The 27,279-nt window shown below is 47.4% G+C and overlaps 1 protein-coding gene and 1 long non-coding RNA gene across 2 annotated transcripts; one reads left to right on the plus strand and one right to left on the minus strand.

Annotated features, from left to right (window-relative positions):
- Nucleotides 1–10,779: 10,779 nt before the first annotated feature.
- Nucleotides 10,780–11,650, plus strand: LOC136516942 (uncharacterized). The gene is made up of 3 exons (XR_010774154.1): nucleotides 10,780–10,855; nucleotides 10,983–11,030; nucleotides 11,238–11,650. It is a non-coding gene; the product is annotated as an uncharacterized lncRNA (long non-coding RNA).
- Nucleotides 11,651–13,038: 1,388 nt separating this feature from the next.
- LOC136517254 (syntaxin-32-like) lies at nucleotides 13,039–17,991 on the minus strand. Its single transcript, XM_066510795.1, has 5 exons — nucleotides 17,650–17,991; nucleotides 15,499–15,749; nucleotides 15,224–15,393; nucleotides 14,391–14,594; nucleotides 13,039–13,635 (listed from the first exon to the last, which is right to left on the minus strand). The coding sequence occupies exons 1-5, from the start codon at nucleotides 17,900–17,902 to the stop codon at nucleotides 13,476–13,478; spliced, it is 1,038 nt and encodes a 345-aa protein (XP_066366892.1). The 5' UTR covers nucleotides 17,903–17,991; the 3' UTR covers nucleotides 13,039–13,475.
- Nucleotides 17,992–27,279: the final 9,288 nt, after the last annotated feature.

The raw sequence follows: 27,279 nt of genomic DNA on the forward strand, positions 1-27,279 counted from the left end.
CGGAGCCAAGCTCGCGAGTAAGGATCGAGGCCAAGCCTCGAGAGTGTCAGTTTGTCTGTTGATCTTCATCAGCGGTAGTTCACCCTCTTGTCAGATCAGATGGCTCGCACCAAGAACGTTGGTGGTGGTCCAGGTGATGATGATCGGAGGCCCCCGCCTCGTCAGCCTATAGGATCGAAGGGCAAGTCAACCAAGCAGGTGACATCCAAGAAGCGTAAGTATCCCGATGCAGAGATAGCGAGAGCAGCAGCTGTTGCAGAGGCCGCAGAGCGTGCCGAGAGAGGCGGTGCCCGCAGTGGAATCGTCATAGCAGATCAGCTGGCACCAGATGCGCAGGACAGACTGAGGGAGATTGAGCGGCTTCATGATAGTCCACCTAGGACTGTCATGATGGCAGGACGTTGTCTAGTCATTGAGGAGCCTCAGTGTCAGGGGGAGTCCCAGCAGGAGGCACAGCAGCAGCCCCCACCAGTAGAGCCTTAGCCAGCCCAGAAGACTCAGGAGAGTCGGTAGACCGAGGAGACCGAGCCGGCACCTCAGCTACGCCGCTCAGGTCGTACCAGTGCTATAGTTCCACCGAGGCCAGCTACACAGCACAAGGGGTCACGCCCTCTGCCCAGACCATAGGGTCCGCCTCCAGTGGTACACCTTGACTTGAGGGCCGCTACAGCCAGGTAGGTTCGCCAGCTGTGCTTTGTTGAGTTCGACGTGTGGTTCCCTCCGAGGAGGGATGAGAGAGCAGCTAAGGGGTTCTATACACCGCTCCAGGAGGACTTCTACAATGCCTATATCAACAGTGGGGCAGTATTCAGATCACAGAGGGTCTACAGTTTGGAGTCTATTATGGCAGCAGCTGGAGAGCACATCCGCCCCTACTTGTCATATTTATCGGGGCTTGCAGATCTGATTGGCCGGGCAGGAGTATATGTACCATCTTGGGTCCAACAGTTCTATGCTTCACTCTACGTTGATCCGCATCACAACTTCATTCATTTTGCATTCAACGGCAGAGATTACCGGGTGAGGAGCTCCAGGGCCCAGGAGATACTGCGGCTACAGGATCAGCCTGTCAAGCTGCATGAGGTATGCTATGGACAGCAGGAGCCTCCTAGGCGTCCTCATGGAGGGTTGGTGCCCCCTACAGATTTAGTGCAACATTGCTTCAAGGAGCCCTTTGGTGAGGGGTCGAGCAGGAACCCCAGTGACTTGACTCCTACAGCGAGAGTGCTAGAGGCCATTATTAGGAGGACACTGCTTCCCAGGTTGGGATACAAGGAGGGCCTGACTCGCTTATAGCTCTGGCTTCTTAATGCCCTGATGCAGCAGACCGTATTCGACATTTGGGACCTCCTTCTATCAGAGATGGAGGATACTATTGCTGAGGGCTTCAAGGGTCGCCAACAGCTTCCTTATGCACATTGGGTCACATTCTTGATGCTCAAGTGTGTGTAGGTCAGGACTCCTGAGCTAGTTGCCGAGTACAGGGCTGCCACCACAGAGTTTCCAGCATACAACATGGCACAGAGGATCAGGCATATCACTCCATAGGCACCAGCTTGGCCCAGTGTCGTCCAGATGTTCCCGAGTCAGCAGCTCAGCGGGACAAGATCATTAGAGGCATCGCCGCTACAGAGGAGGAGCAGCTTGAGGCACAGCAGGAGATGACCGAGTCCAGTGATAGCTCGGATGATAACTATCTGCTGATTCCTCAGATGCCTCGACGCAGACATGATACAGAGGCCGGTAGTTCTAGCTCAGCTCCACCAGCACCGTAGACAGACCCCGCATTGATAGCTATTCTTGAGCGGATGCAGCAGGACCAGGCACGACAGGCACAGGAGACCGCTGCCAACTTTGCACAGTTCCAGGCTTGTCAGGACGAGTTCTAGAGGTAGCAGCAGCTTCTCCAGCAGCAGCAGCAGCAGATGCATCACCAGCAGATACTTATGCAGCAGCAGCTTATGGGCTTCATGTAGCATGTCGTGACAGCACTTGGGGCCCCACTGCCATAGTCTTCGCCCCAGCTTGCTCAGCCTGCCTCCACCACGATGACTCCAGCTATACAGCCCAATGGGCTTCAGAGTCAGGGACAGCCTCCAGCTCAGTTTGCTTCACCTACAGTTCAGGTGTCCCAATGGTTGTCCTCACCGGTGGTTGCCCCGCAGTTCACTCCATATCACACGGGCTTCTCACTAGAGCAGTCATCCTTGCTATTTATGCCTGACACGTCAGTCTCTAGGAGTCTTGGAGCATCTTTCAGCGAGCTGACCGGCATGCCTACACCACCTCATATGCATGCCGCTGGTCCTTCTACAGCAGCCCTAGTCGCAGTGACTACTCAGAGGCTTCCTAGCTCAGTCGCATCATCAGATCCTATAGATGTACCAGCAGCTTCACAGGCAGCACCTATCCCAGCTCAGACCCAGACCGCTTCAGCGACACTTCCTGCCACAGAGGGTCAGTCAGTACAGAGCTTAGGGTCAGATGATGATGGTGCCTAGTTCCAGCTTGCCCCATGTACTTCAACGCCCGACTCATCTGCTGCAGCCCCGCCGACTGACCCTTAGTTTTTGGTGTTTGACGCCAAAGGGGGAGATGGTTCAAGTATGTAGACTCAAGGGGAGCGTGATCTAGGGGGAGCTAGTTATATAGTATTAGCATATTATATACATTTGGAGTTTTATTTGTGAGATACACTTACTTATGCATTCGTGTGATTACTTTCATGCATATTATAATATCTATGTGACAGTGCTATCTACGTGATTGTGATATATGACATGTGTGCTCTCTACTTTACATTATTTATGTGTCATATCACTTGTGTTATGCTCATTTGCCTTTGCTTCCGTAGTTTTACTCCGATGCAAATGAGCTTTGTTACTCGTACTCATGCTTAATTCATATTCTTTGAGTACACTGTGTTGGCTTGGGTCATATAAGCTTGACTAACACTTTTGTTCTTATCGACAAAAGCTTATATGAACTAAGCTCGTCAAAAACCTCACTCTTTCACATACTCGAGGTGGTATTGTCATCAATCACCAAAAAGGGGGAGATTGAAAGCATCTAGGCCCCTAGTTGGGTTTCGGTGATTAATGACAATACAAGATTACTATGACTAACGTGTGTTTTGCAGATGCAATTAAGTTAGGGCATGGTAATGGAGATCAATCGGGCAATCAAAGTTGTCATGCCCCTACGATGGAAATCATTTTGGTTTTCAAAGGATAGACGACAAGGTTAAGGATGACTAGTTCTAAGTGTCGATTGGAGTTAGAGAGACACTTAGAGTAGTTTAGGACTTTGTTTTTCCTTTAGCCGTACTATTAAGGGGGGTATGAACGGGTAGCTTGACCTAGTTAAGCCTAGTGAGTTAGGTGTGGTGCACACTTGTTGAAACTAGCTCTAGGTAGCTCCTATAAATGCCTAAGATCCTTTGGAGCAAACTTCATTCACATATGATCGAGAGTTGGAAGTGAATGGAGGGTCAAATGCTAACCGGACGCTGGCCCCAGTGCGACCGGACGCTGGCCGCAGGGTCTGGTCAGTTTATTTGATCAGCTGTCTGCATTCGGTGTGACCGGACGCTGAAGGGGTCATGTGACCGGACGCTGAAAGGCAGCGTCCGGTCGACTCTAGTAAGGTTCCAGAGAAGGGAATCTATGACCGGACGTGTCCGGTCAGTGCTGACCGGACCCTGAGGGTTCAGCGTCCGGTCGAGTCCAGTAAGGTTTCAGTAAGGGTTTTATGCGACCGGACGCGTTCGGTCAGTGCTGACCGGACCCTGCCAGCGTCCGGTCAATACATTTTTACTGGTTCGCAGGTTGAACTGACCGGAGCGTCCGGTCAACACGACCGGAGCGTCCGGTCACCCCGTAGAAGCTCATAACGGTTCGTTTTTCAGGCTGCCTTATAAATAGAAGCTCCACTCGTGTGTGGAGTTACTTTTGCTCATTCCAACAGCTGAGAAACACGTTTGTGAGTGCCAAGAAGAGCAAGGTCCTAGTGAGGTGTTTGTGATTTGAGAATCCAAGAGTGAAACCTCATTAGTGAATCAAGAGTAGACAAGTGTGCATCTATCTTCTCATTAGGCTTCGCGTGGTCAAGTGAGAGTTCGTGCTTGTTACTCTTGGTGATCGCCATCACCTAGATGGCTTGGTGGTGATTGGGAGCTTGGTGTTCACCCGGCGGAGCTTGTGGGTGATCCAACTCAAGTTGTGAGCGGCTTTGGGTGATTCGCCGCGACGGAGTGTCGAAGAATCAACCCGTAGAGAGCACTTGATCCTTGCGCGGATCAAGGGGGAGCTACACCCTTACGTGGATGCTCCAATGAGGACTAGTGGGGAGTGGCGACTCTCCGATACCTCGGCAAAACATCACCGCGTTCCTCTCTCCATTTACTTTGAGCATTTACTTTAAGTATTTACTTTGAGCAATTCAATACTTGTCTTTACATTCATAGAATTGCCATGCTAGAGTAAGTTTGGAACATAGGTTGCAAGTCTTTTGTGCGTTAATTTGATAGAAACACTTTTCTAGGCACAAGGGGTTAATTGGGCTATCCGTAGGATTTGATTATTGCAAGAAAATTTAGAATTAGCCCAATTCACCCCCCTCTTGGGCATCTTGATCCTTTCAGTGCCTAAGGTTATCTAATTAAACAAATATAAATATGTGTGTGCTCAACGAACGGGCGCAGCGGAGCACGCCTATCGTGCTAGTAGGTTATGACAAGGCAAAGGGTCAAACAATGTCTACAATGCCAACCTATCGCAAGATATAATAGGATTACAACACCGATACATCTAGTTGTATGCTTAATAGGGGTCTATGAGTGGGTGGGTATGAAAACCCTCATTGTTAGGGAGGTCGTCACCCTGGTTCTCTGTGTACTTAGGGTCCGCTAGGGCCTCCTCCTAAAAATCCTCTAACGCTGAAGGCAAGGAAAACAAGATCAAGCAAGTAAACAACCATAGATATCCGAACAAAAATATAAGTTCAAAGTGCTTATATACGTAGTTCTATTACAAACAGTTCATTTTTAGAAAAAGTTTGATAACTTGCTATGATTTTTTAAAGATCGACACTCATTTTCCTACTTCCAAAAAATACATAACATTTTTAATATTCTAGAAAAAATCTTGAGATGACAAGTGGTAGCATATGGTGGCGCCTCGTGGACATAGGGAGCGAAAGGCTAACAAGTGGCTCTAGGGGCAACGGTTGTTAGGATTTGTATCCTTCGTTGTAACCTCTTCTTCACCATTTCGCGTGCTTTTTCTTAACTATTGACAATTGCATATGCCATCATTGTGTAGAAGACACTCGCAAACGACATCATTTCCAAGGAGGTACTGTGGGGTTATGGCCCCGGGTATCCACAAGACAAGACATGGACCGCACCATCAGAGGTAGCCCAGCCCACAAGATCAAGGCGTGCACGGCGCTGCTCGGCGTGCACCGCAAGCTATTGTATAGTACCAAATATGATACTTTCCTTGTAACCATACCCCTCTAGAGTATATAAGGAGAGGCAGGGGTCCCCTAGTGGACAGATCGATACAACTCAATGCAAATACATCAGAACACAGGATGTAAGTATTACGTCATACTAGCGGCCGAACCTGTCTAAATCTTGTGTCTTGGTGCTTGTATTACCATCTCGCTCCTGATCTCGCTCACCTCTACGACAAATCTACCATCGTGGGATACCTCTCGGTGGACTGCCGAGCATCTTCGGTCGACAGTTGGCATGCCAGGTAGGGTGTGTGTGCCTGATCCCATGGTGAGCCAGATGGACCTCAAATCAACAACGCGTTCTTGTCATCAATCTCGTGGAGATCCATGTCGGTCCACGACGATGATTCATCGCTGGCTACACCAGCCCCCACTACAGCAGATCTGATCTCGGAACCACCTCTAAGGTCGTCTTCACCAACAACTCACCGCCCACCAAGTGCTCGCCGTCAACGCCGATCAGATAACGCCATACGTCGCTAACTAGACATTCTGTCTAAAGCTAAGTCACGCTTTAATATTTTCCTAAATATTCTCCAATCTCCGTATGTCGCCATGATGTTTCTCCGAACTGTTTTCTCCATGTTTGCTCTCCAAACGATTTTCTGAACCCCCGAACAGTCATGTTGATGCTCGGACACCTTCAGAGACGGCCCTGTCTCGGACTCCTCCCTACACGTGCACGAGCATTTGCCCTCTACGTTATGGGTGGTCGGCAGCGGCTCCTTGGTGATGTCTGTTTCTTCTACACGTGCACGGGCTCCGCGCTCGACGTTATGGACTATGGGCTAGCTAGGGCTGGAGACTCAGCTACACACTAACTGTTTTGTCGGTTTGTATTAAATATAAAAACATCTTCACACCAACTGATCGCTGAGCTACATATGCTATTTCATCGTCATTGCTGTTTTTTCTCCGGAGTTCATAAATTTTTACATTATGTACTACCCGTTCTACATGTTTGTATTGCAGGATCGTCGTCCAGATGATCGGACCACCTTATGCTCGGACTTCTCCATAGATCAACTGGTCGGACTGCTAGGTTCATCGACTTCGTCACCGACCAGTTGATCGGACTGTTCACCGGTCGCTTCTACTCAATGCTCACTTCACCGCCGACCAGTTGACCAGACTGTTCGTCGCTCGTGCTTCATTGCCAACTATGTCGGTTACTCCTTGATGCTTGGATTCTTCGTGCTCGAGGACTAAGTGGGCACACTTCACCGCACAGACCTCGCCAGCTTCGCTGGGAATTCCTCGCTGTGAAGTTGCTAGCTATGCTGGACATCGCCGCCTACGCCAGGGACTCCTCGGTGCTCGAACGTCGCCAGCTGCGCGGAGAACTCCTCGATGCTTGGACATCGTCGCCTACGTCGGGGACTCCTCGGTGCTCGGACATCGCCAGCTATGCCGGGGACTCCTCGGTGCTCGGACATCACCGCCTATGCTGAAGACTACTCGGTGCTCGGACATCGCTAGCTACGTCGGGGACTCATCGGTGCTCGGACATAGCCAGCTACGTCGGAAACTCATCGGTGCTCGGACATCGCCAGCTACGTCGGGGACTCCTCGGTGCTTGGATTCTTCGTGCTCGAGGACTAAGTGGGCACACTTTACCGCATGGACATCGCTAGCTACGTCGGTGCTCGGACTTCGCCAGCTATGCCGGGGACTCCTCGGTGCTTGGACCTCGCCAGCTTCGCTGGGAACTCCTCGGTCCTCGGACACCGCCAGCTACGCTGGGGACTCCTCGGTGCTCGGACATCGCCGCCTACGTCAGGGACTCCTCGGTGCTGGGACATCGCCAGCTACGCCAGGGACTCCTCGGTGCTCGGACATCGCCAGCTATGCCGAAAACTCCTCGGCGCTCGGACATCGCCCATGGTGGACGGATCTTGCTACGCCTCATCGGTTTGCTATCAAGCTGTTCCATGCTGTTTGGATCAGGGTGCTGATCTTGGGCAACACATCTGGGGTCTTGATACGCGCATGTCAGATGACATTGGCAAAGCTTTCAGACTTCTTTTTCTTTGACCCTGCTACAAGATTCATTCTTCATCTTCTAGCAGGCTCGGGGAACTAAGTGGGAACACTTCACCTTGCGGTGAATGTGCTTGTTCTCATCTCGAGGCTACGTCCAGGGACTGACTGTCTGCTCGGCTGGTCTTCTACTTTCTGACCCTGGGCCCACGTGACTACGTCACCTATTGTCAGGCTTGGGGACTAGCTGTGGGGTATGGTCTCTGATATCCACAAGACAAGACATAGGCCGCACCATCAGAGGTGGCACAGCCCACAAGATCAAGGCGTGCACGACGCTGCTCGGCGTGCACCGCAAGCTATTGTATAGTACCAAATATGATACTTTCCTTGTAACCCTACTCCTTCAGAGTATATAAGGAGAGGCAGGGGTCCCCTAGTGGACAGATCGATACATCTCAATACAATACATCAGAACACAGGATGTAGGTATTACGTCATACTGGCGGCCGAACTTGTCTAAATCTTGTGTCTTGGTGCTTGTATTACCATCTCGTTTCTGATCTCGCTCACCTCTACGATAAATCTACCATCGTAGGATACTCCTCGGTGGACTATCGAGCATCTTCTATCGACGGACACTCACAAGTCAATGTCACCATGCAAGTTTATCTTCGGCAAGCCGGAGGGCATGACCGCGTGGTCCGAGGTGTCCAACAAAGTTATCCTTGAGAAGCCTAACGTCAAGTGAACCTTAAGGGTGCGTCAGACTCGGAATAATCATCCTCTCATATTGGGATTCCCGAATGTTGAAAGGACTAAAATGCTCATTTTCTATAGAAATGTGTCCACAATTTAACCCTAAAGACTGTGTGGGGTTCTCGAGCAGAAGCAGCCGCCACATCGCTCGAAATTTTCCTGACCGTCTGATCTTCCAGCCGTGCGTCCCAGATCACTTGGAGCATATTCTGTCAAAAGCGGATTCTCGCGCTCCTCTCTGGCTTCTCTCGGTCCTCCTCTGCTTCCTCCACTTCTCTTCCAAATCCAGAGAAGCAAATATAAATCGCAGCTTCCGCTTCTCCATCTAGCTTCTAGCCCCCTCCTCTCTCCTCTTTGTTCTCTCTCGCTCTCCCCGTCTCCCTCCGACGCGGGCAGCGCGACGGCGCGAGCGGGCTGCAGCGGCGGCACCCCTCCTCCTCAGCCCTCCTTCACCTACCTCCATTTCTCCCTCCCCTTCCTCTCTCTCTGTCCCCTTCCCATCCGAGGTGGCGGTGGACGCGACGCAGCGGCGCCCCTTGCAGGCGGCGCGCCGGCGTGGGTGGGGCCCCGCGGCCCCCTCCCTCCCCCCCATCCTCCGCGCGCGGGCTCCTTAACGCCTCCTCCCGCCGGGGAACGTGTGCTCCTCTGGTTGCCGAAACCCTAGCTACCTATACGCATGCTGCAAATTGGTTACATGCTTGCCACTTCTTCTGATCTGGTTTCGTTTTTGTTTTTCCGGATTGCTTTCAGCTTCCTTGCTTCTCTTCCTTAGGGTTCGTCTACGATTTAGGTACAAAGGATGGGAGTTTCATTGTGCTGCTGTTGTAGCCTTTTCAACATATATACGCATATGCCTATGCTGTTGGTATATTTATTTTCTACTGAGCATATGCCATTGCTGATGATGTAGCTATTCCAATTTCAGTGTATGACAATGTGTATGAGGTAACCTGACCGTATTTCCATGCCATTGCTATTTTGCATTTTCTGTCCACCATATTTGAATGCCATTGATGCTGAAAAAATATATGCAGTTTGTTTAAAGATAAGCTTGCGTTGTCATGAACAATGATTTTTTTTTTCAAACATGTGCTTACTCTTTGTGTTCTTAACGAAAAAATTACCAAGTGCGTACGTTTAGGCCTCTCAATTTTAGCTTCCATATGTCAACGTTGTTTATTTTCCATTGTTTTCCCATTGCTGATGAGCCATGACTATATTTTGTTCAAAATCGGCTTTGCATTTGTTTATATCTGATCAGCTTTGCTTATCAGCCTTATATAGATCTCATTTGTGTAAACCTGTAATTTAAGCATCATAGCTCTGGCCTTCATTTCATTGTAGTTTGGTTTCAAGTTTTCGCTTGTGCTTCGCCTTTGCCCCTCTCTTTTACATCCTTATAATTATCCTGCCCTGTCTCTCTTCACTTATTCAACTGAACCTTACATAATCAATTACTCCACTGGTTTTACCATGTTTCTAATTTAAACCATCAAGCAATCGTTCTGCATGTTCATCGGTTTGTCAAAGTTGAGGAATTGTGGAGAATCACTTTTGACAACTGCATCTGAGTGTTGTTAAATTGGAAGGCAGCATATTTTCCAAACTAGGTGTATCCTCTAATTGGCTGAGGCAAATTTCAGAAATGAAATAACCAAAAATTTGTCACCATGCTTAATCCCAGATGTAAGTTACCTGTTGCTCAGACCCTAAGGTCATCAGGATGGCAACCCTACTGCCACAAATAATTGAGAAAGACTATTCCCTGACACCACCTTGTTGGTTACTTACATGCAAGAAAATAATACCTTTGTACTTAAGTAGCATTCTCCCCTACAAAACCCGAGGAGAAGCAGGGTCCACGTAACCCGTGCCAGCCGGACCAGCGCCGCCGGCTCACGGTGCGAGGCGCTGGCGGGCCGCGACGGCGCTCCTAGGTTGCGCTGCGGCGCCGTGCGTGGTCCTTTTTTTTCTTTGTTCAGCCTGTGATGAAAAGTCCATGCCTGTTGCTCCGGGATATGATATGATGTTTATTCGCTTGTGAGGTACTGGGCATGACCTGTTACTTATATTATGCAATTGCTGAGAGTGACTAATTTCTCGGCATGCCTTGAAGCTCCAGGTTGATGAACAAATGATCATTGGCATGTTTTTGAGTCTTCTAAAAATCCTGTTTTCATTGAAAGAAATTCTTACCTTCTCCATTACTGCGATAGAAAGTTTACAAACCTTTAAAAGAACATATTGGTTTACAGAGAAATGTCACTGGAAATTGCTATTATTTATCTAGCATTCTGCACTGTATTTTTTGCATCTCCTTTTACCTAGGTCAATTGGTTATTCCTGTTTTTTCCCCATCTCTTCCTACCTATTCTCTTTTCTGTATTTTTTGGAAGGCGTCAATGAGAGTTGTTATTTGTTGCCTATGCAGCTAGAACTGCCTCTTACTTATGAAATATGAACTCCTGAGGTCATTGCTTGTGATGATTTCCTCATTTGTCTAATCTGAGCTCTGCCTTTCCTATTTCATTGCATACTTGCTTACATTTTTGCTGAAACACTGGCAGAAGCCACATACAACATGCTGAAACGGAAGGTATTCACTTGTGCTGTCACATACAATCCAAAATAAACTTGTCCTTTGAACACTGCATGTACATTCTGAACCTGATGTGCAAACAAACATGAAAGCCTGAAATTCAATTCAACGTCTCTTCTCACAGGGACTTGGTTCAAAGATCAATGAGGGAGCTGTTGGCGAATTGTACAAGGTATGCCTGTTTGTTTATGCTTAAAATTTAGAATCTACAAATTGTATCCTGCCGCGAGTCGAAAACTATTCTGCAGTACTTTTTTAAAGATTTTTTGTTGTGTAGCTGATTTTATTTTGAAAAACTAAATGAACTAACAACACTGACTCTGTAATCGTCCATTATGCTACATTTTTCTGACCCGGCGGTGATTGATTCTGCGAACAGACTAGAGATGAAGTTGGCAGCGCAAGTAAGGAAGAAGAGATGGACTTCGACGCACTGTTGGGCCGGACAATGCTGATGGTGAAACAGTTGATGATGGTTACAACTATGGGGGCTATAACGACGATGGCGCAGAAGCCTACAATGGCATTGACGATGATTCTTATTTCTAGGCTGTAGCAGCATTTGCCGAACGGCAAAGCTGACCAGCACGGGCAAGATTCTTCATTTGTACATTATATAGTTTCTTTTGTTTTGGTTAAGTTTCGACGATTATTATGGAGCTATTGTATAGTCAACATAGTTTTGCTTTGTATAATAATGTTTAAAACTAGGTTCTGCCTGATTGTAGTTGTAACTGACTGTAAGTCCTGTGTGCTCAAGCGCCTAAAGGGCATTGTACATCCACCCCAAAGAATTGCAAGTGGTGATGTAACATTTGTATTCATAATAAAGGACTTGGGCCATCTTACACGAAAATGCATTCATTTGGTCATTTGAGCAAACTGCCCAGCCCGGGCTTCCTATGGGACCCCATGCTGAAGCGGCGTGTTGCGGGCGCCCAAAGTTGAGGAAGTTTTCCATGTGGAGACGGCGTGTGATAGTAGGCTGGCGAGGAGCTTAGTCACAGTTTGGTAGCTAGAGCCTATCCTATCATAGAGGTACTGGAGGCTGAAGCCGTCTCGTTTGACCCTGACCTGAGCTGATGCTTGCCATTCTTTCTCTGCAATCAGAGTTGAAGTCACAGAAATATATCGTAGATATAAAGGGTTCTGTTTGAGTGTTTCAAACTCGAATAGAAAATGTTGCTGCTGGTTGTTTAAGCTTCTGACCGGGCAAGGCTAAGCTCCTAGAAAGTTTCAGAAACGGGGAAGCGAAATGGTACAAGGACAAGGCAACGGTACAGTTCTGTATCTCATCTCCAGTTGTGCTGAGCCTAGCAGCAGGAAACGACGTAGCACCTTTTCCAGCCTCGAGATTTCAGATATTCTGAGAGTTCCCCTTTTTTAGGAAAATGGTGGAGTTTTTTTCCCTTCCTTTTGGAACGCTGGTCGTTCAGAATTAGGAGGTGGCTAGTGATATGAGACAGCCAAAATTTAGCACGTCACCTGGAAGATTCGGACGAATTTCAGAGACGGTTGTCCTGAAATTGGAGTGTTCTTTCTGAATCATTGGCGTCAGGCAGACCAATCTCAGGGTAATCAGGTGGTGCACAACAATGATAGGTCCATTTTTTTTTACAGCGATCCCACTGAGAACAGTATTAAATTTTAGAGACTACGTGAGAATCGAAGAGACATTTCATACATGGTTTGAGAAGTCATCAGCACAGCAGTCAACTGACGGAACATTCATCAGCAGTGTCTTCTCGTTCTCGAGTTCGAGTATTCTTTTTTTTTATCGGAGTTCTAGTATTCCAGCGAAAGCTTAGCCCTTTTTCTTTGTCTTTGGGTAGGGTAATGGTTTCTGAGAATTTGGTATCTTTTATTTTTTATTAGTTGTCGCATCTAGTCAACCGATCCACAGTATGCAATGCGAGTGATCGTTTGTCCAATTGGAAAAAGGTTACACCAGCTTGCACAAGGCAGTAAAATGTTACCGTCAAATTTATCAAGTGGGCTCACATGAATCCCAACGAAATTGCCAAAATGGTAGCACCTTTCAGCAAAAACGAAACGGGATGCATCCCAGATACAGTTACTATGATGAGTAGTGCCGCTACGCCATCAAATCAAATCTTACAAATCATCAGACTACTACAATATGTTATTCCATAGAATTGTAGAGTGATCAGGGCAACATTCAGGACCTGTTTAGAACACAGACCAGAAAATCGTACAGGAAAATTTCACAGAAATTAGTTCAGTTTTGTAGTGAAAACGTAAGGGAAAAGATCTCATGTTCCAAACAGGCTTCAAAGGTAGTCTCTATTGGAACAGAAGAGGTATATATAAGATAAACGAAATGAGGCAGAGGATAATTTTGGCAAGTGTAGTAATGCAAGGACATGGGACTACAGGAGGTGCCGGAGTAGCCCTGATTGACCATGTTGTCCATGAAGTTTACCAATCAAGAGTAACGTATAAGTACTGGAACTCCTCCCAATTTACATGACCCACAAAAGGGTGAACGATTGCTTATCATCCAGGGTGAAAATTGTATACACAGAGTAGTATGAGTAAAAATAAAAGAATACTACGCATAGCAGCCAGAGCATCTCGGGCAGAATGATACAGAAGATCAAGCGACGAAGAATATGAAGATCATGAGGAACACCATCAGCACAAAGAATATCTTCATCATCAGCCACCTGTTGGATGAAATGCTGTTGAGGTACTTCAGGAGCTGGCCCTGTGCTCCCTCCACGTTAGTCAATGTGTCATCCATGTTCTCGTCAATTCTGTCATGGACAACACGGCCATTAATACAAGATAGCCAATAGGGCACACCAATACCACACCAATGCAATACAATAGGGGCAGTGTGGACTGATAATACAGGAGCTGTTTGGGGGTAAGGTCCAGGAAGATATATGCTTCTACCAATGCCAAACTTATCACGGATGCCACGAGATTCTAATCAGCAAGCTACAAAAGTTGGTTCATTTTTCCCCTGATCTTAATTTGGCACATAGTGTACCGTTTAAAGGCCTCCTTGACCGTGCTTGTGCCACAGTGCCGTGGTACTGTTAACGTGCCCAAGGACTGTCTTGACCCTTAACAACAGTCTCCACCTTCCTAATGGACCATACCTTACTTTTCTAACTAACTAGATAAAAGTTCAAGAATAATATATAGGATACCGGTTAACTTAACCTTATCCTCATAATCTAATTACTTATTAAGAAAAATAGAAATTCCAAATCCTATCTAACCATAATGCTTGCAGTAGGTACTGTTCAAGTGCCAGTGTCAGTGCCTACTTACAAGCTACCCAAACAACCAAGCAGCCAGCAAATTCTCAAACAGTGTCAGTGCCTACTTACAAGCTACCCAAACAACCAGCAGCCAGCAAATTCTCAAATTCATTATCAACATTTCAGACAATATTCCTCCTTGATAAGGCCATAAGATTCTCTAGGTGAGATCATGATATATTAATACTAATGCTCACCTTGAACAATAGATGGAATAAAATTTGGATAACGAAGTTCACCTGATTGCTAGCTCTCCCTGTTGAGAAACCATGGTCGCCAACTGTGTAAATATGTTGCTCAGCTCATGGATTGTTGATTCCACATTTTGAAGAGCCTCAGCTCTGCTCTGAATGTAACTGTCCTGTTGTACTGCCAATTGCTGCTGCTGTGCAAAAGGCTGAGATGATGATGATGATGCCCCATGGTCTCCATTAGTCTTCTTCCTGGTGAACGGGACCACAAATTTAAGAAGCACAAAAACAACGGATGGCTAAGCAACAGATGCATTCTGCCAAAAGTGTAGGTCTAGCCAATTTACATAAACTTCAGGGCGCCACAGAGGCAAGAAATAAAAAAGATTAGCTTATTTCAATATGTAAATGTGTGCCAGCATTCATGACCTCAAATAACAATACAGACAGAAATGTGAACCAAATGAACCGGTGTCCGCATGGTATTGGTATATTAACAAATTTCATGACTTAACAAATTTCATGAATAAGCATTGAGGACTTGAGGTTGTTCCGTCAAACTAGTAACCTAGAAAATACTCAAACAAGCAGTGCAACAAGCAATACATAGCATTGAATTATTGTAAACATGATTAGGAAGGTTGTTGTACTTGGTCAGACATGAGAAATTTTATAGGAACAGTATCTGTTTTGTACCACATTACCTATATGATAGCGGACAACTCAGGTGATTTTGAATAGACTAAAGCAAATAAGACGTTAGCTGCCCAATGCACAACATACAGCTAGCATAGCATGTGAAAGGACAGAAATAAGATGATTTTGAACGGCTGCTGACAGGTGAAAGTACAAATTCATCGAGTTTTGTATGTGAACAGTACCTCTGGAATAATGGGGTAGATGCAGAGTCGCTGGCCCATGGTGCTGGGGGCACAGAGGACTCTGATGGATCCCTAGCAACAAGGGGTCGTTGACGGATGAATGGATTTGACGCATCCTTTGCAGCTGACGAGGAGAACATTTGCCTTCTATTTTCATGAACCTTCAAATTCTGCACATCAAGAAAACAAAGGTTTTAAGCAACCATCTTGCTAAAGACTTTACAAGGGCGGAAAGGAGCACTATATAATTGAGGAAACAAACAATTGTATCTAACCTCTGTTCGCATGGTAAGAACTTCTTTAAATTCTTTTGTTGCACTCATCAGACGATTTTTAAGGTTGTCCACGACTGTAGTGGAATGATTTGTTGTGTCCTTGGAGAGACTGCCACTCTCATTTTGTGAATTGCATAGAGCTTGTAGGTCTACAACAGCAGTATTCAAAGCTGTGATATCCTTCTTGATAACTGCAGTCAACTCTTGAATCTCTACTGTAGGGTCATCGAAAACAGATGTTCTCTTTGCCACTGCAAACATTCATTTTATATCAGTTCCATAGAATGGCGTAATCTTTATAAGTGCATAATATGTGAGTGTTCACGATAAGAGACTCAGAGTCATGTGATCATATCATTGGTGAGATTTTGTCATAATACATCACAAGTGCCACTGAACTAATGAACAAAATTAGATCTTTTGGCAGCACCATAGCATGTCAGAATGACGTAGACTATATGATTAAGGACTTAGTAAAATACGAATTCATAATGTTAGAGTGGCACGTCAAGGAACATAAATCCATAACCAAAAAGTGGCAACAAGCAAATACTCATTTTGTCAAGGAAAATTGCAAAGCTGAAGATTTCGCAGCCTACTCTACTTTGCATAACAAATGGAAGGCCAGAGTAGCTAAATCATTTAGAATGGACTCCCATTCAGACATTGCCTGGACAAGTAGGACGTCCAGTCATGTAAGCTATTCGCAAACCAAGCTAATGCTCATTGACGTGATATGGTGCAGATAAATAGCATTCATCTTCATCACCATTAAGCACAAGTTTTGATACATGAATGCACTAAAACACGAAGTAATAAAGCGCTAGTATCGAAACAGCATCGAATCAGATCTGATGCTATCAGAACAGCACCAACCATTAAGTAGCAAAAAAGTAATTGAGAAGATATAAAATCAATCTGTACCTTGCCCAGACTATGGTTCATGTTTGACACACTTGCAGCCACATTTAAGCATGCAACACTGAAGCATCTAGAGTAGCAAGCTGACACACAGAATAGTTATCTTAGCTCGTTTTGGCCGATTACGGTGCTAATAAACTGCTAATGGCATCACTGAATCCATGAAAACAGAAGCACATCCAGGGGCGGATATTGGGCTAGGGCCACTAGGGCCACGGCCGCCCTAGGCGTGGCCCAGAAAACCTCTTATGTCCCTCTTAAATTCTCCTGGCCCAAACTCGCAGCCCATGGTCGCGCGGCCCAGTTTTGCCCAGCTCGGCCTCGCGCCTGAGGCATCCTGCGTCGCTGTACGCCGGCCCTTTCCCTAGCGCTCAGCTTTCTTCTCGCACGCCGCCTCTCACTAGGCGCTCCGCACTCACTAATGTCCAAACCCCTAGCGCATGACTAGCAGCTGTCCGTCGCGGCGGCACGCAGCCGGCAGCCCCCTCCCGGAGGCCGGAGCGAGGTGAAGCCGTGACGGCACCTAGAGGTTGAGCCGCGGCACTGCGGCCTGTGTCCATAGCATGCACGTCTTGCTGTGGCCTGGTGGTCGTCGGACCAGCAAGAGGTGGCGCCCCTCCTCTGAACCAATGTAAACATCCATCCACCCAATCTAGATCAACCCAAATTCCATTGGTGTGTTCATGTATGCATCTGACATAGCAGATGGCACCGTTTGTATATTTTATTAAGATTGGATGAATCAATGCTGTACATTGCAGATCTCTTGATTCATAAAGATGGAAACACATGTATATCCTTCACTACTTTTATATCCAGTTTTTTTTTGTTGATTATGCATTTTCTTTGTTGCTTTTCTTATCTATAGAGTATTTAAGCCGGTAAGCCTGTAAAACCGGTGCTGATGATTCACTCACTTAGATAGTGGCCCTAGGCGTCAAAATTCACCAGCTCCGCCACTGAGCACATCACACTGTAGTATCAAACGGAATATAGCAGAAAATATTCGGTTAAACATCATGCAAACAGTACAGGTCAAAAGTGCCATGATATTCCCAAGCTAAACACAAGCACAAACACCTAGCAATCACTGCCTACAGAGTAAATCTCTAGCCAAGCATCCTATAAACGACGCGCGTCCCGAGATCTCCACTAGCAGTTTAGCTAATCTGAAGCAACGCGCGAGAGACGAATCCGGAAGTAGGGGAAGGAATAGGACGGAGGCCATACATTTGGCAAGGCGGCTTAGCTTCTGGGAGGTCTGGTGGATCCCAAGCCCGATCTTGGACGCGCGGTTGGTGAACTCCGAGCGAGCCGACGTGGCCGCGATCAACCCATCGAGGGTCCCGGTGGAGCTGCTGCTCGCCGCCGCGGGGGCGGACGACGAGGAAGTTGCGGCGTGGCGGCGCGCGCTCTCGACGGCGGCGCGGAAGTCGTTGGTGCGGTCGCGGAACGACGCCTGCGCGGGCCGCGTCGGGATCATGTCGGCCCCCCGGCGATGGATCTGAACGCGGATTTGGATCTCGCGCTCGCGCTCGCCCTCGCTCTCGCTCTCAGACTCTTGGGTGGGAGGGGTGGGGGAGGAGAACGAGGGAGACGAGCGGCGGTTGGGATGAGGATTCAGTGACTTTGCTTCATAATAAAGTCACGCCGTAACTTCGCTTCATCTTGTGCGTTCAATGTCGATCCAAGGCCTCTTAGCCATTCAAGGCAAAAATAGAGTCGCGTGAGGAACAGGGGAAGGCAGCCGGGAGGAGATGCATTCGCGCTGTCTCGCGCCTCGCTGCTGTCCAGCTCGCCCTGTCGGCTGTCCGGCCAGCGCGTCGCCTCGGCACTCGGCCGCGAAGCTCCACCGCATCGCCCCGGTCGTTCTCCCCCGCGTCGCATGGCCCTGAAGGTCACCGCATCGCCCTCGTCATGCTCCACAGCTCCGGTGAGATGATGGAGAAACTCGGCCGCGCCGCCGTTCGTCCACGCGTTCACGCCGCCAGCTCTCCTGCAACGCGCCCCGCCGCCGCAGACCTCCTGTGTCGCGCGCCGCCAATGGGACGCCGGCCAGGCGCAGGGAGAGCAGGACTGCAGGAGCATGGCCTCCGGTCCGGGTCTGCCGGCTGCCGGAGTCACGGCACGCGCATCGCCCGCCCGCATCCTGTGCCCGCGACGGCCGCCCGCTCGCCAAGCCGTGTGCCCACGCCGGCCGCCCGCTCGCCATGACGCCCTCCGCGCTGGCCGTGCACGCACGGTGCTGGCCGCGAGCTCGCCGCGCCGCCCTCCTCGATGGCAGCGCTCGCTTGCCGCATCCCATGTCTGCGACGGCCGCCGCTCGCTGTGCAGCCCTCCGCGACGGTCTCACGCGCTCGCCGCATGTCGTGCCTGCGATGGCCGCCCGCTAGCCGTGCCCTGTGCCCACATGCCGGCCGACCACTCGCCACGCCACCCCACGCGCTGACCGCGAGCTCGCCACGCCAGTCACGCACGCTTGCCGCGCTGGCCGCAGACCTCCCGCTCGCACGCCGCCAACGGGACGCAGCAGGGAGGAGGCCCGGACGACCACGGATGAGCTGGTTCGGTTCATTTTACGACGGCGAACAGCAGGAAGAGCATGAGGTCAGCCTCCAGGCCTGCCAGCGCGGCTGCCGCAGTCACGACTGACAACTCCGGCGCGTGGTCCAGTATCGCTCTTCCGGCACAGGATGGCGGTGGTGGCGCGGCGCAGGAGGGCTGCAACAACGCAGCGCGCGGTGCCGGACGGCTGCAGCGGCACGGCGCGGCGCGGCGCGCGGTGTAGGACTTGGGCGATGGAGGCGCGAGGTGCGGGAGGGCAGCGGGCGGCGGCTGCAGCGGCTCATCGTGGGGGGCTCAGCGTCAAAAGGTGAGGCAAGTTTCTTTGAGCCGTCGGATGCTGCTTCGACGTCGGATACAGACCCGAAAGTTTGTGACTTGCAAGAGCAACGTTACCGAATCTACATGTGAGACGTTTTTGGGATATTTTAAAACTTCACTTTTATTTTATGAACTTCTTTCCATTTTCTGCCATGGGCATGATTTCTATTAAATATGTACCCGGGTAACAAATTCATTTGGCACCACTGGGTTGGACCATTTAGACCCCAAAAAACAGTACCGTTGTATGAATATTATAGAAGGATTAGCCACTATAATTATTAAATGGTGCATAATCTATTTTTGTTTCTGAATTTTGTGATGTGTGGCATTGTGACATGTTATCTCTTCGATTAGCTTTTTACGTTACAACTCTTGTGCTTATTTCCCACCTTTTTCTGCTCTCTGGGAACAGGCTTCGAACAGGGTTTAAGCGGACATACAGCCTGTTCGCTTGCTAGTAAACGATCGTAAATTTTTAGTCGGGAACAGTGTTTTTCTCTCACACCAAACCAACCAGCAGTAAATAATCCACGATACGATACGGCCTCCCGAACAGGCTGATAAATCTTCAACAATTGGATCTGGCGAACTCATAAATGACTCTGTGCCGCCCAAGGATCCTGAAGAGGGAGGTTTGTCACTTCCTGAACCCATCATACGCTGCAGTAATTTCAGTTTTCCTGTTTTGAATCCTTCTTTGAAAGCTGAATGCTATCTTACATCCTTAGGTGAAAGTTGTGAAGGCAATGCTGATCCAGAAAGCCTTTCTGACATCGATGATGTAGAGGTGCTTTTTCAATGAGTTCTTTTTATCATATTTTTCAGGATTATTCCATTGCACTAGTAGTTAGAGGTGTAGTGATAACCAAACAAGCCTTTGCAATTTGTTGTGATGCTATCTATCAATTTTGTAGGTTGATTGGTACCTTCACAATGAGGAAGAGACACAATATAAAAAGATTATCCAGGAGGAAATGAACAAAGAATACCTTGAGGTAAGTAACTCCATCTATGGTCGCATTTTTTCATCTTGACTAGAGAATGCTACTATATGCTTTTTTATTTTTACAGGAACAAGTGTTAGAATCGAGGTGTACCTTTCTATGTAACCGTAGATCCGGGGTAGGTGTTTCTCCACCATTCGGTCCACGGATGCCGATGTCATGGCAGTTGTAGTTGTGGAGACGATGTCCAGTGGCCCGGTGGTGACCCTGTAGAGCCGATGGCGGTGTGGTGGAGCTTCCCATCGCTGGCAGCACTGCTTTAGATCGGTTTAGGTTTTCTCTGTAGGTGGGGACGGCGGCTCCGTTGAACCTCATCACCCAAGCCCCGATCCCCACCTTACCTTTTATATGTGTGTGCGACAGGGGGCCCACCAACCGTATTAGGGTTGGGCTCCCCCGATCAGGGAGCAGAGACAAGGGCCCAATAAGCCATTGGGCAATGGCCTATTGGTGAAGATCAACTAACATTCTCCTCATTGATCTCACTACCATCTTTCAATTTCATTTACTTTTGTTTATTCTATTACAGATTAGAGCATAGAGCATGTCTCATCGTCACGGTCTATTGCCGATAGACTTAACAGCTACAACACACTACTCTATTTTAAAATAGATATTTATCTTTGGGCCTCCTTTTGTCCAGGAATTTTAGGTTTTCTCTTAAACCCATGCTAGCTACATGTTCTCTGAACACGTTGGGTGGTAAGCCTTTTGTAAGCGGATCCGCGAGCATCTTTTCTGTACTTATATGCTGAAGACTTATGACTTGATCCCGGACTTTATCTTTCACAACATAATACTCTATGTCAATGTGTTTGGCAGCACCACTTGACTTATGTTGTGAGCATACTTTACTGCCGAATTATTATCGCAGTATAACTTAAGTGGTCTATAGATGTCGTCAACAATCTTCAAACCGGGTATGAACTTCTTTAGCTAGTTCACCTGCTTCGTTGCCTCATATCACGCTACAAACTGTCATACATTGTGGACGATGTAGTGACGGTTTGCATTTGAGCTTTTTCATGAAATAGCTCCCCTTTTCGAGAGTGAATACTATCCCGTCGTGGATTTTCTATCATCTCTCGCATAATCAGAATCTAAATTTCCCACTATGTGGAGTGAATCAGATCTTCTATACGTCATCATGAGGCCATTCGTTCCTTGCAAATAATGTAAGACTTTCTTTACTAATTTCATTGTTCTGTTCCAGAATTGCTCTAGAATCTACCAAGTAACCCGGTAACACATGCCAAGTCAGGGCGCGTACATACTTGAGCATATTGTAAGCTTCCGACAACTGAAGCATATGGAACCACTTTCATTTGATTGAGCTCATATTGGTTCCTAGGGCATTGAAATTTCCCATATCTGTCGCCCTTGACTATAGGAGCAGGTGAGGGACTACATTTGTGCATACTGAATTTTTTTAAGATTCTTTCTATGTATGCCTTTTGTGACAGTCCTAATACCCCTTTTCTTCTATCTCGGTGAATCTCGAACCCTAAAACGAACGAGACTTCACCAAGATCTTTCATATCAAGTTTTGAGGACAAAACTTCTTTGTCTCCTGTAGTAGACTGACATCACTACTAGCAAGTAAGATATCATCCACATACAGGACAAGGAAGATAAACTTTCCATTCTTAAACTTTGCATAGACACAATTGTCCTCTACATTCTCTTTAAAACCCAAAATTCTTTATTGTATGATCAAACTTCAAGTACCACTGTCTTGAAGCTTGTTTTAATCCATAAATGGATTTCTTTAGGCGACATCCCATTCGTTCTTTTCCTTCCATGACAAAACCTTTCGGTTGTGTCATGTAAACATTTTCCTTCAAGTCCCCGTTGAGAAATCCCGTCTCTACATCCATCTAACGTAATTCTAAATCGTAATATGCCACTAATGCTATTATGATTCTAAATGAATCTTTACATGAGACTGGAGAAAATGTCTTATTGTAATCAATCCCTTCTCTTTGCATAAAGCCTTTTGCCACAAGTCGCGCTTTATATCTCTCTATATTCTCTTGAGAGTCAAGTTTTGTTTTGTAGACCCATTTATAGCCTACTATTTTAGGTTCTTTAGGAATTATCTCCAAATCCCAAACTTTATTGGCATTCATAGATTTTATTTCATCTTTTATGGCCTCAAGCCACTTTGATGAATGATCACTTTTCATGGCTTCTTCAAATGAGGTGGGATCATCCTCCATTTGAAATTTCTCAGTGTTGTACACTTCATAATCAACAGAAATAGCTGATTTTCTAACTCTTTGAGACCTTCTAGGGGTCTTCACATTTGGCACATCTTCTGTTTGAGGCTGTTGTTGCTCCTCCTCATTTGTGGCAATAGATTCTATAGGATCCTGAAGAACAGGTTCCTCATCATTATTCATTGTTGCCACAGGCGGGATAACAACAAGTGCTGGCACCACAGTGTCTTGCACTATCGGTGCAGCGATAGCAGGTAGTGAGAAAAATAGCTCATGAATCATTGGAGTGGGTGCATACACCCCCTCATCATTTCATCCTCTAGGAAGACAACGTGTCTCGTTTCCACAAACTTTGTATGTCTGACTGGACAGTAGAAACAAAAACCTTTTGACTTTTCTGGGTAGCCAAACAAATGGCAACTTACTGTTTTGAGATCTAACTTCCCAATATTTGGGTTAAATACTTTAGCCTCAGCAGTGCTCCCCCACACACGTAAGTGTTTAGTGAGGGTACTCTTCCTGTCCACAACTCATACGGTGTTTTGGGCACCGACTTACTTGGTTCTCTTTTGAGAATATGAATGGCGGTTTTTAACGCCTCCATCCACAGGCTCAACTGTAAGATGGAATAACTTATCATACTGCGCACCATATTCATTCATTGTACGATTGCGTCTTTCAGCTACTCCATTCTGCTGAGGTTCGTCCGGTATAGAATACTGGGCTACTTTGCCATTCTCCTGTAAGAACCTTGCATAAGGTCCAGGAACTTGGCCATCTGGGGTATGCCGACCGTAGTACTCTCCCACGGTCAGACCTGACTATCTTTATCTTTAAATTGAGTTGGATTTCAACTTTTGCCTTAAATATCTATATTTATCCAATACTTATGTTCTTTCTTTGATTGAAAAATATAGACATAACGGGAGTAATCATCTGTGGATGTTATGAACGAATCATTACCATCCACACTCTTTACAGGAAACTGACCACAGATGTCTGTGTGAATAATCTGTAAAATTCCTGCGCTTTGTTTTGCATCTTTCTTAATTTTCTTTACACACTTTTCTTTTATGCATTCTCTGCATTGTTCTAAATCTGAGAGCTCTAATAGAGGAAGAATATCATTCTTAACTTGTCTTTCTATTCTTCCCCTCGAAATATGGCCTAAACGACAGTGCCATAATTTCGACGATGCATCGTGAGCTCTCTTATGCCACTATTTCCAAATTAACACTCTGTGACCAGCTGCTTTATCAGCTAGGTAGCATATGTCTTTGAAGAGCCAGTGAACTGACTCTTTATGTTATCGAGGTGTTCGGTGACCGTGTCACACACTAGGATTGAGCCCATAATTTCAGGCTCAATCGTGTTCTTTATCACAGCCAAATATTTCTTATTGGCAGTGACCCACTTCCTATGCACAAGGGCATATGATATCTTTAGGAATTCAAAATCTCTCTCTTTAGTTGTCCAAGTGGCATCATGCTCATTTGTCTCCCTTACCGGTACCACACACTCAGTGGAACACGGTGAGGTGACTACCCAGTCCACCTCAGCCAAGATGAAAACCAGGTCAGACATTTTCTTAACATAAAAATAACACCATTTGCATGCCTTGATTCCAACGTTGGTCACAATTAAAACATACAATTATTCTTATACACTAATTCTACATCACCGTTGGGCAGAAATAGAATTAATGTATAAAATCATTAAAATTCACAACTGTTCTTACACACTAATTCTACATCACCGTTGGGCAGAAGTAGAATTAATGCATAAATCATTAAAATTTACAACTGTTCTTATACACTAATTCTACATCATCATTGGGCAAAAATAGAATTAATGCATAAATCATTAAAATTACGATATTGTTATTAACAATGTTGGTCAGAAAATAACAACATCATAATCATGTTAAAATCTCTTTTTTTCCAATTAAATACCACATTGGTTCAAAATAACTGAAGAATCAATAATTTCTTTAGCAGCGGAATAACTTTCTTTTTCTCTAATTAAATATCACGTTGGTACAAATTAACTGGAGAATCAACAAATCATGTAAAAATCTCTTTTTCTCCAATTAAATATCACATTGGTACAAATTAACTGGAGAATAAATAATTTCTCTTTAGCAGCGGAAAAATAATTTAATTTCTTGAATTTTACCCACTGGGAAAAATTACCTTTTCTATTTTCTTTAAGCCATTAATCAATTTCCAGGAAATAAACATTTACTGGAAAAAGGAAAAACAGAAACTACTTCAATTCAGTATTGTACATTCAGCCCACCTGGCAAAACGGCCCGGCCCATCTCCCTTGACGCGCGCCCGGCCGCACCTAGGCCACAACCTAGGCCTGGGCCGGCAAAGCCACTCGGCTGCGTGCGCCCGCCTGGGCCGCATCGCTGGCCCATTCAATCTCGGTCGTCCGTTTCGATCGGACGGTGGCGCGCACGAATAGGGAGAACAAAAGCCCTGCTCGCGGCCGGCCTGTCTCCCAAAACCCTAGCGGCCTCATTCGCTTCCTGTTCTTTCTCTTTCTTCGCTCTCTCTCTTCTCTCCTCACACAGCAGCGAGGCGAGCGCAACCGAGCGAGCAGCGAGCAAGGACGGTAGAGCCATGGCACCGTTGCCGGCCCCCTCGCCGGCGTGCGCGCTCCCCAGCGGGTGAGCACGCCGCCGTCTAGCGGCCTGGCCGTGGCGCCCCCTTGGCCGAGCTCGGTCGAAACATCTCCCCCGGCTCGGCCCTCTTCCCCCGTGCCGGCGAAGGGTTCGCTCGGTGCACGGCGAGGTCTTTTTTCCATTTGAAAAATTACTCTTTATATTTTCTTTAAGCCATTAATCAATTTCCAGGAAATAAACATTTACTGAAAAAAGAAAAAACATAAACTGCTTCAATTCAGTACTGTACATTCAGCCCAGCCGGCAAAACGGCCTGGCCCATCTCCCTTAACGCGCGCCTAGCCGCACCTAGGCCACAACCTGGGCCTGGGCCGGCAAAGCCGCTCGACCGCGCGCGCCCGCCTAGGCCGCATCGCTGGCCCGTTCAATCTTGGTCGTCCGTTCTGATCGGACGGTGGCGCGCGCAGATAGGGAGAACAAAAGCCCCGCCCACGGCCGGCCTATCTCCCAAAACCCTAGCGGCCTCATTCGCTTCCTGTTCTTTCTCTCTCTTCGCTCTCTCTCTTCTCTCCTCACACAGCAGCGAGGCGAGCGCAACTGAGCGAGCAGCGAGCGAGGACGGTAGAGCCATGGCGCCGTCGCTGGCCCCCTCGCCGGCGTGCGCGCTCCCCAGTGGGTGAGCGCGTCACCGTCGAGCGGCCTGGCCGCGATGCCCCCTTGGCCGAGCCCAGCCAAAACATCTTCCCCGGCTCGACCCTCTTCTCCCGCGCCGGCGAAGGGTTCGCTCGGTGCACGGCGAGGTCTTTTTCCATTTCTTCCTTTTCTTCTTCCCCTTCGGATTTGAGTTATTCTTCTCTTTTTCGAACTGGTGTGGGGAATTAGGGTTTGAAGATTTGCACTGTTCTTCTTCCCTAGAGGATCTGCGCGGGTTTAGGGTTCGGCTTTGACTCTTTTCAAGGCCGAATCCCTCTTCTTTTCTTTTGGATCTTATTTCTCTTTCTACGGATTCAACCGATTGGGGTACTAGGGTTAGGGTTTCGGGATTTGCACTTTTCTTTTGATTTTTTTTCTTTTTGGAGTTCATCCGAATCGCTTCCCTTCCTCTTCTTCATGCGAGTTAGGGTTAGGGTTCGGTTGAACCTTTTCTTTTGATTTCTTTTCACGGTTTTGATTCTAATTGGGATGAGGATGGGTTAGTTCATCCGAATCAGGTTCACTGTTGTTCTTCCCCTTCACCCAGTTAGGGTTAGGGTTGGGGAACCACTGTTCTTCTTTCCTTTTACTCCTTTCATCAGATCTGAACTAGATCTGTTCTGTTCTTGCCGTGCGCCGGTGAGAATGGCGGTGCGACATCTTTTCCCCGCGCGGTGGCGGTGGTGACCAGGGTTCCAGTGACGTCTGCCACCCCCGGTCCCTTTTCTCTTTGCTTTTACCCGGTTAGGGTTAGGGTTACACACTGGCAACCTGGCTCTGGTGCCATTGTTAGAATCGTGGTGTACCTTTCTGTGTAACCGTAGATCCGGGGTAGGTGTTTCTCCACCATTCGGTCCATGGACGCCGATGTCATGGCAGTTCTGGCGTAGTGGTGGAGACGATGTCCAGTGGCCTGGTGGGGACCCTATAGAGGCGACGACGGTGTGGTGGAGCTTCCCGTCGCTGGCAGCACTGCTTTAGATCGGTTTAGGTTTTCTCTGTAGGTGGGGACGGCGGCTTCGTTGAACCTCATCACCCAAGCCCTGATCCCCCACCTTACCTTTTATATGTGCTGTGCGACATGGGTCCACCAACCGTATTAGGGTTGGGCTCCCCCGATCAGGGAGCAGAGACAAGGGCCCAATAGACCGTTGGGCCTATTGGTGGAGATCAACTAACAACAAGCAGCCAAGGAAGCTTTGGCGACTGAATTGGCAGCTAGAGGGATTGTTGTGGAAGAGGGAAAGAAGAAAGCAAGGAACACTTTTGGGCAATCAAACTCCCTGTTTACCATTTTAAGTCCGTATGATTATCCGTGGCTGTTTCAAAACATAGAAACGAAGACGTAATGAAGACACCAAGAGCTCGACACCTGCTGAAACACCGGCAGAAGCCACATACAACATGCTGAAACGGAAGGTATTCACTT

Source organism: Miscanthus floridulus, chromosome 17, assembly GCF_019320115.1.
Source record: "Miscanthus floridulus cultivar M001 chromosome 17, ASM1932011v1, whole genome shotgun sequence".
NCBI lineage: Eukaryota > Viridiplantae > Streptophyta > Magnoliopsida > Poales > Poaceae > Miscanthus > Miscanthus floridulus.

What these genes read in the sequence shown, in the direction of transcription:
- LOC136517254 (XM_066510795.1), bottom strand. Translation starts at nt 17,902, where the DNA reads ATGATCCCGACGCGGCCCGCGCAGGCGTCGTTCCGCGACCGCACCAAC. An exon ending in TTCTTACCATGCGAACAGAG is followed by an intron (nt 15,394 to 15,498) that starts GTTAGATACAAT and finishes CTTGATGTGCAG; the next exon opens with AATTTGAAGGTTCATGAAAA. An exon ending in CAGGGAGAGCTAGCAATCAG is followed by an intron (nt 13,636 to 14,390) that starts GTGAACTTCGTT and finishes TGTCCATGACAG; the next exon opens with AATTGACGAGAACATGGATG.